The sequence below is a fragment of the Ostrinia furnacalis genome, unplaced genomic scaffold (genome assembly GCF_004193835.3).
Source record: "Ostrinia furnacalis isolate ACB-3 unplaced genomic scaffold, ASM419383v2 OfSCF6417, whole genome shotgun sequence".
NCBI lineage: Eukaryota > Metazoa > Arthropoda > Insecta > Lepidoptera > Crambidae > Ostrinia > Ostrinia furnacalis.
Window position 1 is genome coordinate 35,463 of NW_021136656.1, and position 12,951 is coordinate 48,413.

The following is a 12,951-nucleotide window of genomic DNA, read 5'->3' on the forward strand; positions in this document are numbered from 1 at the left end:
AAGCTAAAATTTAGATTCTTTACATCAAGGTGTATCTAAATTACCCCTGTATGCTCTACGGTTTTGCTTTGTTTAGGAGATAGAGTTAATTTTGTGATTTATCCTTAACTATCACCTATGGTTGGTTTTTAATTTTTTTCTCAATCTGGAAGCTTCTCTAGCGTAAATCATAAAATTAACTCTATCTCCTAAACTAAGCAAAATCGTAGAATATACATGGGGGTGATTTAGATTCTATACACCTTGATGTAAGAATTATAAATTTTAGCTTTGAACGTTAACTACCTGGCCACATGTAAATGTATGTTTATGAAGTAGGTTTAAGTATCTAGTAAATGGACTGCGATAATTTTAAATTACCGGATGAGAGTAGAACTTTGAAAAAAAAAAACAATTCTACTGCGAATCGAAACCATACTCCACTTTGTTTTTACGATAGAAGGTATGCTAAACGGTTAATAATCACCCAGCCAAGTATTTCAACAGTGTTTCAATTCAAGTTCAAAATCATCTCCAGATATCAATTATGGGCAATAAGGTTAAGTACTGTTGCAGGGATGCCGGGTGTAGGGCGCCGCCCAGCGCCCAAGCCTCGCGGAGGCGGGCGGCCGCGGGTGCGTATAAAAGCGGGCTCTCGCGGGCGGCACGGCACAACGCGCTTCGACCACCGCCAACCGACAACCCCCGCATCCGCCTACACTCCACATAAGGTTTGGATCAAAAAATACGTATTTTTTTTACATTTTTCAAACTTCTACAGTAACGATTTTAAAATCATTTGTGTGGTTGTGTCTTATCAATTTTAAGTTTGCTTTCAATTACTTTTTTTTACAATCATTATGTGATTTTAAAAGTTATTCTTTTTATTAACTTTGATAGTCACGATTTTAGAAATATAAAAAATTTGAGATCGCTCTTGGTGGAGTAAATTAGGCTTTTTCGCCCAGCAGTGGACTGTTTTGGGATATTCAAGACATAGCTAGTCATTACTTATTTGAAAATTAATCAAAATTCCTGATAAATTAAATTATTTTAAATTATTACTCCGACGTCTAATCTCCGAAAGTTGAAACATTTTCGGAAACCGTTTATTCTATTCTGTCTATTTCCTTCAGTTCACTTCACTTAACAATAATGTTACAACAATACTGAATTAATTCCAAATACCAATGCTTACAAGAAATACAACAGGTTTTCCATTTTATTTGGCCACAGAAACGCGTTGATGTCTTTCAAGAGTTACGTTAAAATAACAAGGAAAGCGCTCCAATAGTCAGGGAAACTTATTCTTGTCAAACGTTATTATAAGAAAGGAATAAAAAATTGTTCTAGCTGTTAAAAACGAAAAATGTATCACGAAACTTGAAAATATGCATTTTGCATCCAAACAAGCTATAAATTACTCACAAAATATGAGTATTATTGCTGAAAAATTACTAGAATTTTTAAAATACACACAAATTGCAGCGCAAGCCTCTAAACTTAAGTGTGGATATAGTTTAGTGGAATTTAATTGTTATCAGTAAAAGTAGCGAGGGAAAAAGTTTCTAAGAAGTGCCGCAAAAATGTTTTTTTAAATTATTTCTAAATGCCTCATAAGTAGTATGGTCTCCAAGAAAAATATGTGGAGCATATGTGATAATCAGTTTTGATAAAGCTTTTTATACAAATTTTGGTTAACGGAAAATTTGGGTGAATATAGAAATGTCTACAAAAATGCGATAGTGATATTGTCTTTTGATAACGAATTATTTGCCTAATGATTTCTTCAATTCAGTTGAGATTTCACAATTGTGGGACTTCTAAACAGTCTGTAATGGTATTCACTAGCACGTAAAAATGCCATCAAATTCAAGGTCCAAAGAATTAATGATATTGACTGCACCAAGTCGCCAATAAATTTTATTTACTGAAGTAAAACCAGACCGTTTACTCCGACATTTATGAGAATGCAATAATACGTATTGCGTTGACTTCGCGCAATTTCGACGGATTTTGTTCAAAACCCATGTTATGTGAGTCAAACGGCGACGAAGAGAATAATAACTTATAAACGTTCACGTAGCTTTTTAACACGATAACGAACATACTTATTGATTTTATAAATATTTTTGAATAGTTTATCTAAATAAAAGCGAAAGGTTAGAGGACTGACTGACTGACTGACTCACTCATCACGAAATCTCACAAAATACAAGCGCTAGGAGTATCAAATTTTGAATGGGGGTGCTTCCTTTTAAAACGTAGGTGCTCACTAAGACGGGATTTTGTAAAATAAACGGGATCCGCGCGCACGAAGTCGCGGGCGGACGCTAGTTGATAATAGATAAATAGTACATAATACCACAGGGATTGGTGTACGATAGTACTCGGTCTTGAAGCAAAGAATCATATCCTAGTGTGTGTAACTGAAGTTTTCCGTTTGTGCCCCCAGGACACCAAAGCTATAATGTTTTCTTGTGTTAAAGAAAAACTTATGAAAAGTACTTTAAAACAACCTTAAAGCTTTTTTATGCCAAAGAAGTAGCCGCAACATTTTTACAGGACTTATTTGTTTAAGTTGTTGTAAATCTGTCCCGTGCACTCTTCATTATAATTTAAGGTGGAAAATTGTAACAAAAGTATCTCTGAATTTAAATTGCATAATTATAAAAAGTTTACATAAAATCATAGCTAGACTAGAACATTAATTAACAGTCACTTGTTTAATATTATTCAAGAACTTTGTCTTGGTTTCTTGAGGTATTACAAGCTATTAGAGGTTGTTGTATGTTACAGAGCTTGTACTTTCATAATTAACGTATTTATTATCTATCCTTATTCCCTAAGGGATGTAGCGAGTTATTTCCAATACAAGTGTCTTTGACTCCATACCGGGAAGACTTAGCAAAACATTTTGAACGTGTATTTTTGGGAAATAAATATTTTTCATGTATTTATTTAATAAATTTGTTCTTGTAGGTACTAACACCAAGATGCGTGGAGCCGGCGGAGTGCTTGTCATAGCCGTGGCTGCTATTATTGCGTGCTGTGGCGCCGATTCTCACCAGGTAAATAATAATTACGATATTACATTTTGCCCTACCAGAGATCGATATAACGATCATAATCATAATCATAATCATTTACTTGCCTTCAATAGGTGGTTACAGAGTAGTTCTTATTTGATACAATGTTACTTAAGACCTATTTAGTCATAGACTATGGCATGCAAATATAAAGAATGGTTACTGTTAATGGTTGATCGAGTTCCTAAATGAAAGTAGACATCTCATTATAACATANAAAACATAACATCTCAGGATTTCCTATTAACTATGTACTAAATTAATTTTGCCTCGAGTCGTCATTTACCTGATAATTTTTAATGATAATATTTACATTGTATGTACAATGTAAAGAAGCGTAATGAGATTGGGGTCCAAACAATTTAATTTAGATTGAACTTATAATTACAGAAGAATGTTTATTAGTTTGACAATTTATTTACATAATGAAACTAGCGGCCGCCCGCGACTTCGTACGCGTGGATCCTGTTTTACCCCCTTTTCCCGAATTTTCTTTGCTATAAACCTCACGGAGCCCGAGACCTTTCCAACGAATGCAAAACCGTGGAAATCGGTTCGTGCGTTCTGGAGTTATAGCATCAGGGAGGAAAACCCGACTTATTTTTATATAGTAGATTATTTGATACAAAATACGTTCTTTCTCACACGGTTAAATTTTTTTAAAATAAAAATGTCGTAACCATACATGTAATAATGAAGTAATTTATTATTTCACTTCTACCCGTCAGAAACAAAACTGTAGACGCGTAGTCGTAGTTTCGTAGCAAACCGTAGCATGTCGTAGCGATGGCACGTCTTCGTAGTGCTCCGTAACGATAACTGACGGCTTGTTTATTCAACCAAACCAATATCGCACGTGTCACTGATAAAACCACTGACATTATTTTGATTTCCCTCACATTTCACGGTATTTTCAGGAGTCTGGGGAAAAAGTGAATTTAGATCCAGATAATAAGTGTAGATCTATTATTGATACAATAATGTGGTAATCGTGGAAAGGCCAAGGTCTAATAATATTTCGTTTATACACCGTGTCGTAGGTATTACACTTCTTTATATTGAGTTTGCCATTCTAGTTTATATTGGAACGTTATTTGAACACAAATTTGAGTATTTCGAGGAGATTTGAAAGTAATCCTCAAATTTCCATAGCCTTGGTTCGGGAAATTGGGCATAATGAAATGGTTAAAAGATGTACATCCAATTTACTTTCAGACGTTTTGTATAAATATTAAACATAATTTATTGCAGTAATTGAGTAAAATTAGAAAATAAGACTAATTGAAATCGATTCACAGTAATGGAAAAAAGAAGTAATACCGTACAGCTGCATTCAATGTCGTTCCCACACTTCAAGGTGGTAGGAAATGTGTTAATAATTCATCCTTCTTTGCCAGGAATCTGACATGAGCGCCGGGGAGAGCCCCGGGGAACATTACGACGCCGGTGAGTCCTCACACACGTGTGACGCAGTTTGAAAATTTTTACAACCTGTCAGAATTTTTCCTTCACTTGCAACGAGCACGTGACTACTTTGTCGACTCTTTGCACATAACACCACACTATTTCAAGTTTATTACACCCTTATATTCATCTACATTCTTGTATAACGACGGTTATGCTATTATCACATTTCACTTTTAATCTTGATTGATACACACTGTAATGTAAATAATTGTTTGATCGAAATTTGACTTTCCTAGCACAATTAGCTTTTAAGTTCTCATAAATATTTCGAAATATAAAATGTGGTAATTATACTACAAGCACATGAAATAATTACACCCTTTTAATCACTTCCTTGCACGATCAAAACATCACGTGACCACACTCAATCGATACACCTCTTCCCGCACACGTCCCACCATAACCACGACACTTGTTAACGATTTCACAATATTTGCACTTAGCTTTTGAATAACTGTCACTAACTTCTGTTAGTAGTGGCATATTGATGCACCTCCTTGGAGTTTGACCCTGCACAACGAATATCACGAGCTTCCTAAGCACTGTGCATCCGTTTTTATCACACCCGGTGAGTAATAAATTTATCTAAATTATTTAGAAAAGCTACTTATTTACAGCTCACCTATATCAGAACTGATGTTGTTTCAGGACCGTTAAAAGAGGAATATGATCTCTTACGTCTTCTACAAAACTATCAAAACACCCTGGGAGAATCGGGATTTGTTGATAATATTGAGAAACCAATGAAAAGGAGAGGAATCGGTATTGCTTTGAGTAGGCCTGGCGTTTGGGGATGGGGGTCAAGGTATCCGAGGTTCGGTGAGAGTACATTCCAGCGTAGAAATGTCCATGGAACTGGGGCATTCAATAGTATTGGAGGATCATCTCTGATAGGCAGGCTGGCAGGTGATCGACTTGGGCCAATGGGCGGTAATTCTGAAGATAACGATGCTATGTCTAGCTCGGGGAGAGGAGAGTTTGTGCCTAACAGGGATTTAGCGGGAGCGACACAGTTTCTCAGGAATCTTGATCCGATTGGTGGTGGGAATTTTGTGAAGAAGAATCTGGATCATATTGGAGGACCTAATCTGGTCAAGAAGACTTTAGATTCTTTGGGAGGCGGCAATCTTGTAAGGAGATTCGACCCCGTGTTCAGTCGCTACATACGACAGCTAGATTCCATCGGAGGTGGAAACCTTGTTTAATCATTACAGTTTGATGTTGTTGTTTGCGATAACTTACAATTAACATTACCTTCTCTCTTAATACAACAGAATTAAATGTGATAATCTACGGTCTTATTTAAATTTATCGTGGTTTACCTCCTATTGGTGTTGTGAGTTTAAAATAAATTAGTAGCTGTGTTGACTCCTATATCTGGTGTTTTATTACTAATCCCTTTCTATTTATTCANTATATTCACCTTGTTAATTAAAGAAAGGATATTGATGCAATCATGAACGGGTAAGATATAAATTATTATAAGTATTTTACTCGATTTTTTAATCTATTTGAATAGTGATAATACTTGTTACTGTTGTAATACCAATAGGTCATAAAGCTGTGAGTATGGATCACCCTGGAGGCGCTTTGGTCAGAGCTGCAAGGGACACGGGATTTGTACCGTATCTCATGACAAGAAAATTTGATAACAGGTAAGGGTTATTAAATATTTTTGTTACACTTTTTAATATAAACCTTATTTTTTTGCAGTCAGAGTCATTTCTTTTTCGTTCTGTCGAATACACTTGATTACAATATTTCAATGTTCGTTAAATGTATTAAATGTTTATTTATTCATGTTCTATTCCAGTAGCACTGGCAAACACAAAAGTCAGACGCCAGTTTCTCAAGTACGAATTAATATGTGGTGTATCATACCAATTGATTATGAGTACAACGATTAGGTAATTCATAAACTAGAGGATTTTCGCAGTGCCTCAGTTGCGCGCTATATGTATTTATTTATTCATTTATTTTCCTAAGACGTAATATGTTGGCAACGCGGTAAAGCTAAGAAACACGCAAATATAAGTATTGGTAGCTTTTGAGACGAAAATCTCATTCGTTTTTGACCAAGAAGCATAATCTGAATTCACTATTTGAGGTTTTGCTAGTAAATTTAATACGATTTTCCAGGGCTCTGCTCATTTTTGTAGACGCTTAACGCATTAACCTCGAACTTTCTAGAATCCAGGCAAGAACAATCGCGAATATGGAACGAATGCACGTACATTGTTTGATAATTGGCACTTGACCAATAATTCCGAGAAACAACTTCTTTATAAAATCTAGCTCTGTATAATAGAGTTGGTTTTCAATTTCCTGTAAAAAATTTAAAATATTTTTGGTTTTCAAATTCATTTATTGTTAGTCAATTGAGTTAGCAGAAATGGTACGTTACGTTTTGACACATCATAAAAAGTATGTCAAATTACTGTGGTGTCAAGTGAAACAAACCTAGGGCAGCAAAATACTTAGATCATTCATTAATTCATACATGTTTTTCCTATTACGCGGACTGCATGCACGCAACCAGTACGGCTAGCACGAAAAATTTTCCAGTTCAAATCGTTTGCGTACTCGAATCGCCATCAAAAGTTTAGTAAGAAAACTTCTTTATGAGATGTGGTTGCATGAAACTTATTTTGAGAATCAAAATTGTCACGTTATCGTTTAATTCGAAAATTGTCGTCTTGTTTCATGATACCAAACTACCCACCCACACTAACTTAGTTTAGCACGCTCGCGTATTTGTAAAACGTTTATTTTAATATTTTTTTTTATTTCTCATGTAAGTGAAGTAATTCTTATGAGAATAAAGTTTCTTTACCCGTAATTTTATCGAGTAGGTACGCAAACGATTCGAACACGAAAGTTGTTCATGCTAGAGGTACTGCACGCCACAGATTAGAGAGAGCAAATCCACACGCGTGCCGAAATCAGCATCAATAGAAAAACTCTCTGTATATTTTTATTGAAAGCTTATATTCGATACCNTTTATTCATTTTGTTACTTAAAGAAAGGATATTGATTGATGTAATCATGAACGGGTAAGATATAAATTATAAGTATTTTATTCGATTTTTTAAAATCTATTTGAATAGTGATAATACTTGTTACTGTTGTAATACCAATAGGTCATAAAGCTGTGAGTATGGATCACCCTGGAGGCGCTTTGGTCAGAGCTGCAAGGGACACGGGATTTGTACCGTATCTCATGACAAGAAAATTTGATAACAGGTAAGGGTTGTTTAATAATTTATTTACACTTTAATATAAACCTTATTTTTTAGCAGTCAGACTATCATTTCTCTTTCGTTCTGTCGAATACGCTTGATTAAAATGTTTCAATCAACAGATTTAATGTATTAAATGTTTGTACATATATTCATGTTCACAAAAGTCAGACGCCAGTTTCTCAAGTACGAATTAATATGTGGTGTATCATACCAATATACGAATACAAGTACCTACAACGATTATTTCATTCATAAGCTAGAGGATTCGCAGTGCCTAAGTTACGCGCTATATGTATTTATTTTCGAAGATATTATATCACATCTAAGAGTAAGAGTTGGCAACGCGGTAAAGCAAAGGAACACGAACATATAAGTATTGGTAGCTTTTGAGACGAAAATCTCATTCGTTTTTGACCAAGAAGCATAATCTGAATTCACTATTTCAGGTTTTGCTAGCCTACATTTAATACGATTTTCCAGGGCTCTGCTCATTTTTGTAGACGCTTATAGCATTAACCTCGAACTTTCTAGAATCCATGCAAGTTGAATCGCGAATACGGAACAAATGCACGTACATTGTTTGGTAATTGGGACTTAACCAATAATTCCGAGAAACAACTTTATAAAATCTAGCTCTGTATAATAGAGTTGGTGTTCAATTTCCTGTAAAAAATTAAAAATATTTTTGGTATATTTCAAATTCATTTATTAGTTAGTTATTTGAGTTAGGAGAAATTGTATCTACGTTACGTTTTGACACATCATAAAAAGTATGTCAAATTACTGTGGTGTCAAGTGAAACAAACCTAGAGCAGAAAAATACTTAGATCATTCATTAATTCATACAGGTTTTTTCTATTACGCGTAGCATGCAAGCAACCAGCACGCAACAGATTGGAGAGAGCAAATCCGCACGCGTGCCGAAATCCGCATCAATGGAAACTTACTTAGGCACTTACTCTCTGTATATTTTTATTGAAAGCTTATATTCGATACCCGATCTCAATAAGTCCGTTGTTGTAGTCCCTTCGGCAAGCGCGAGCCGTGGCCGGCGGCGCCCGCGCGCGGCGGATATTACCCCGAGTTCCCCAAGCGCAATTTTGACGAGATAGACCGGTAAGTGGGACTGCGTCTGTTCCAGCGATGGGGATTATCTGAAGGTGTTTTTTTTTATTTTACTTTCAATATAGTGAAATCGTAGTTAATCTACTGAACTTTAAACGTAGCACGAGTAGATTGATAAACTTGTATTTCTATTATTTTGGTAGTTATACCAAATTTTTCGTAATTAAGACATCTGTTGAGAAGTATATTTGAGCTTAATCTTTTTGTTTCTAGTTCGGGTTTAGACCAATTCGTGATCAAGAGGAACTTTGACGAAATTGACCGGTAAGACTTTTAGAAAATGGAATGAGAATTTTAGTTGCCTATTTCTTATTTGCAAATTACAATTTAGCAAACACATACGCCGTAAGCACAATATTTACCCCCTTAGGGGTTGATTTTTGCAAAATCCCGTCTAAAAGGGCACGAGCACCTACGTTCTAAAAGGAACCCACCCCCATATAAAATTTGAGACTCCTAGCACTTGAAGTTTCTGAGATTTCGTGATGAGTGAGTCAGTCAATCAGTGACCTTTCGCTTTTATAGTAGGTTTGTTTGAGTACCTATTACTTACTTATCTATTTAAATTAACTTTTTTTTGTTCGTAGATCTGGCCTAGACCAGTTCGTGATCAAGAGGAACTTCGACGAGATCGACCAGACGTCGATGCCGTTCCCGTACGCCACCAAGCGCTTCTACCACCTGTACGGGCCCAACCGCTTCGAGATTGATATGCCTGTGTAAGTGTGTTACTACGAGGGCCCTCGCCCACGGCGACTTTTTGTAGCAATTCAGTCACGCGTTAGTAGCGCGTTGGCATCACTTCTGTAGTGCGTTGCAAATGCGACTAATGCATAAAGGAAATTAGATAAGACCCTGGCTAACAATTTAAATTATTTCGAAATAAAATACATCCCACTACTATTAGTGCCAAAGTTGAAAGATAAAATATGTAAGATTCTACCTAAACTAAACTAAACCTTTTCTAACATACTCTGCTTCAAAAGTTTCGCTATTCATAGAGTAGCTTTATAAATGCAAAAAAAGTATCTCAAAGCTTGACCTTTGATTTGAATTATAAAATTATAGAGTAAGAAGGTTAAATATTCTCAATCTCAATTCCTTGANTCTCATTAATTGTAATTTCAATTCAAGCTGAGATATTATATTTCATACTAGCGGCCGCCCACGACTTCGTACGCGTGGATCCCGTTTTACCCCCTTCATCTATCTTACGTGGTTTAGATATTTTCGTACAAATGTTTTTACCCGCTAATTCCCGTTCCCGTGGGAATTTTGCAATATCCTGTTGTAACTAAGCTGCATGCAAAATTTCAAGCGTCCAACTTAAGCGGTTTAGATTTTTCATACAAAAGGATTTTCCCGCGAATTCCCGTTCCGTGGGAATTTCGGGAATTCCTTGTTGTAACTAAGCTTTAAGTTTACTAAGGTACCTACATACCAAATTTCAAGCGTCTAACTTAAGCGGTTTAGATTTTTCATACAAAAGGATTTTCCCGCTAATTCCTGTTCCCGTGGGAATTCCTAAGTATACTATAACCTGCCCAGAAGTATGAAGAATAATTGTACCAAGTTTCGTTAAAATCCGTCGAGTAGTTTTTTTTTTTATGTATTTTGATGGCCAGAACTGGCACATGACTGTGGCCAGAAATGGGGTAAAGCTGGCCAAAAATGGCACAAATTCCCATTTCTTTTTCTTTTCTACAGGATTATTTTTCCATTGAATCATTATGAAAAAAAATGTATCCTTAGGCTAGATCTAAATATATTTAATCACTTTTTACAAGAAATAAGTCCGTGATAAAAAAACTGTAAAATGATATAGTCTCAAAGTCTAAAAAATTCTTAAAATGGCCAAAACCGGGTCACCTGCCCTACGCCGTAAACACAATATTTACCCCCTTAGGGGTTGATTTTTGCAAAATCCCGTCTAAAAGGGCACGAGCACCTACGTTCTAAAAGGAACCCACCCCCATATAAAATTTGAGACTCCTAGCACTTGAAGTTTCTGAGATTTCGTGATGAGTGAGTCAGTCAATCAGTGACCTTTCGCTTTTATAGTAGGTTGGTTTGAGTACCTATTACTTACTTATCTATTTAATTAACTTTTTTTTTGTTCGTAGATCTGGCCTAGACCAGTTCGTGATCAAGAGGAACTTCGACGAGATCGACCAGACGTCGATGCCGTTCCCGTACGCCACCAAGCGCTTCTACCACCTGTACGGGCCCAACCGCTTCGAGATTGATATGCCTGTGTAAGTGTGTTACTACGAGGGCCCTCGCCCACGGCGACTTTTTGTAGCAATGCAGTCACGCGTTAGTAGCGCGTTGGCATCACTTCTGTAGTGCGTTGCAAATGCGACTAATGCATAAAGGAAATTAGATAAGACCCTGGCTAACAATTTAAATTATTTCGAAATAAAATACATCCCACTACTATTAGTGCCAACATATTTAGAACTTTACGTTTCATCTTTTGGTTAAGAGCATAAAAAATATTCTGTGTTATCGAAACAGAAAGAAAAAAGATTGCAATAATATTATTTTGTCTAAAAGTGAGTAAAAAGTTGAAAGATAAAATATGTAAGATTCTACCTAAACTAAACTAAACCTTTTCTAACATGCTCTGCTTCAAAAGTTTCGTTATTCATAGAGTAGCTTTATAAATGCAAAAAAAGTATCTCAAAGCTTGACCTTTGATTTGAATTATAAAATTATAGAGTAAGAAGGTTATATTCTCAATTCCTTGACATTTTTGTTTCCTATTTAAGGTTCGAATAGTACCTAAAATTCAAATGTATATTAATTACTACAAGGTTCGACGAGAATCGAAATCTAAAAATAACCTTTTAGAATATGTTTTTTTTCTTTTGATCAGTAGGTACTCATAATGTAGGCAATCAGCCTTCATAATGTATTTGACTAATAAATAGATAATTGCTACAGAACTGTAGTTATTGTCTGTTTACTATAGGCTTGATTCATCGTGAGAGCATACATTTTTACTGTTACCTCAGACAAGATCGTGAAACTTGATTCGTAGGTAATTTTCTTGAAAAATAGAAGATAAATATTTTAGCATCTTTGTTTGACGAATAGCTATGATTATTAATGCTTGGTTTTTGTTCCACAGATCGAGTTTCGACAAGAAGAGATATCGACCTGACTACCCTATGGATGAAATCGATCTCTCTCACTTTCCCATCGGTTCCAAAAGGTCCCAAGACGCTTTCAGGCCGACCCTCTAATTTTATGTCTACTTATCCCTCCCGTTATTTGACTAGTGTAATTAATATTAGTATCATTCCTTACATAATTATATTCATAATATTTAAACAATGGCATAATGCAGGTTCTTTAAGGATTCGATTATGTTATTCTCACTCATTTGTAAGGAATTAATTTTAATCATGATATTGTGAACTGTTTATTATATGTTCGAAAATTAATAAATATTTTGTTTACTAGTTACTACTATTGTTAAGTAATTTAACTGTAAGTTAAAAATTATGTCTCATTATTAATATGTCAAAAAAAAAATAGGTGTTGATAAAATTAAAAATATACCTGTAAATTATTTTATTAAATGTATTTTGGTGATGCCTGGCTCACGATGTAAAGTAAGTTTTATTGTAAACGCTGTATGGAAATAAAAAGATATTAGTGTTGTTAAAAATGGTTTTATTTACTTAAAAGATAGCGAACATAAAGGTACATTTACCATCATATTCGGCATCTTTTAAACTTCATTCATTCATCTTTCAAAACCTTACATAAGTAACTAATTTTTTGATAGTTACACCTTACACCTTCACAATTATAATAATGCATGCATGTAAGATCGCGCTAACATTATGTTCAGTAAACAGTATTAGGCCTGTTAGGCTCTTATTGATGTTCGTCAGTGAGTAAAATCACGAATCTGCAGGGTAGGGCTTTCGAACAATATTACAGTACTAATTATTGCAAAAGTATACGTAACTCTACATTTATTTATTTATTTTATTCAATAAGTACACATACAGGTTACAGTCATTTACATATCAAA

The 12,951-nt window shown here is 35.1% G+C and overlaps 1 protein-coding gene across 2 annotated transcripts; it reads left to right on the plus strand.

The window, feature by feature from the left end:
• Window positions 1-631: 631 nt before the first annotated feature.
• On the plus strand, window positions 632-12,535 carry LOC114362385 (orcokinin peptides-like). Of its 2 annotated transcripts, XM_028317771.1 has the most exons (9): window positions 632-710; window positions 2,962-3,050; window positions 4,466-4,514; window positions 5,541-5,595; window positions 6,128-6,190; window positions 8,802-8,894; window positions 9,117-9,167; window positions 9,491-9,622; window positions 12,037-12,535. In XM_028317771.1, the coding sequence occupies exons 2-9, from the start codon at window positions 2,976-2,978 to the stop codon at window positions 12,149-12,151; spliced, it is 633 nt and encodes a 210-aa protein (XP_028173572.1). In that variant the 5' UTR covers window positions 632-710; window positions 2,962-2,975; the 3' UTR covers window positions 12,152-12,535. The 2 variants fall into 2 exon arrangements, with proteins under 2 accessions (XP_028173572.1, XP_028173571.1); XM_028317770.1 differs by lacking the exons at window positions 6,128-6,190; window positions 8,802-8,894; window positions 9,117-9,167; window positions 9,491-9,622; window positions 12,037-12,535 and having other exon boundaries at window positions 5,184-5,877.
• Window positions 12,536-12,951: the final 416 nt, after the last annotated feature.

Coding starts and splice junctions, on each gene's coding strand:
- LOC114362385 (XM_028317770.1), top strand. CDS start 2,976: ATGCGTGGAGCCGGCGGAGTGCTTGTCATAGCCGTGGCTGCTATTATT. Junction 3,051..4,465: donor GTGGCGCCGATTCTCACCAG/GTAAATAATAAT, acceptor CTTCTTTGCCAG/GAATCTGACATGAGCGCCGG. Junction 4,515..5,183: donor CGGGGAACATTACGACGCCG/GTGAGTCCTCAC, acceptor ATGTTGTTTCAG/GACCGTTAAAAGAGGAATAT.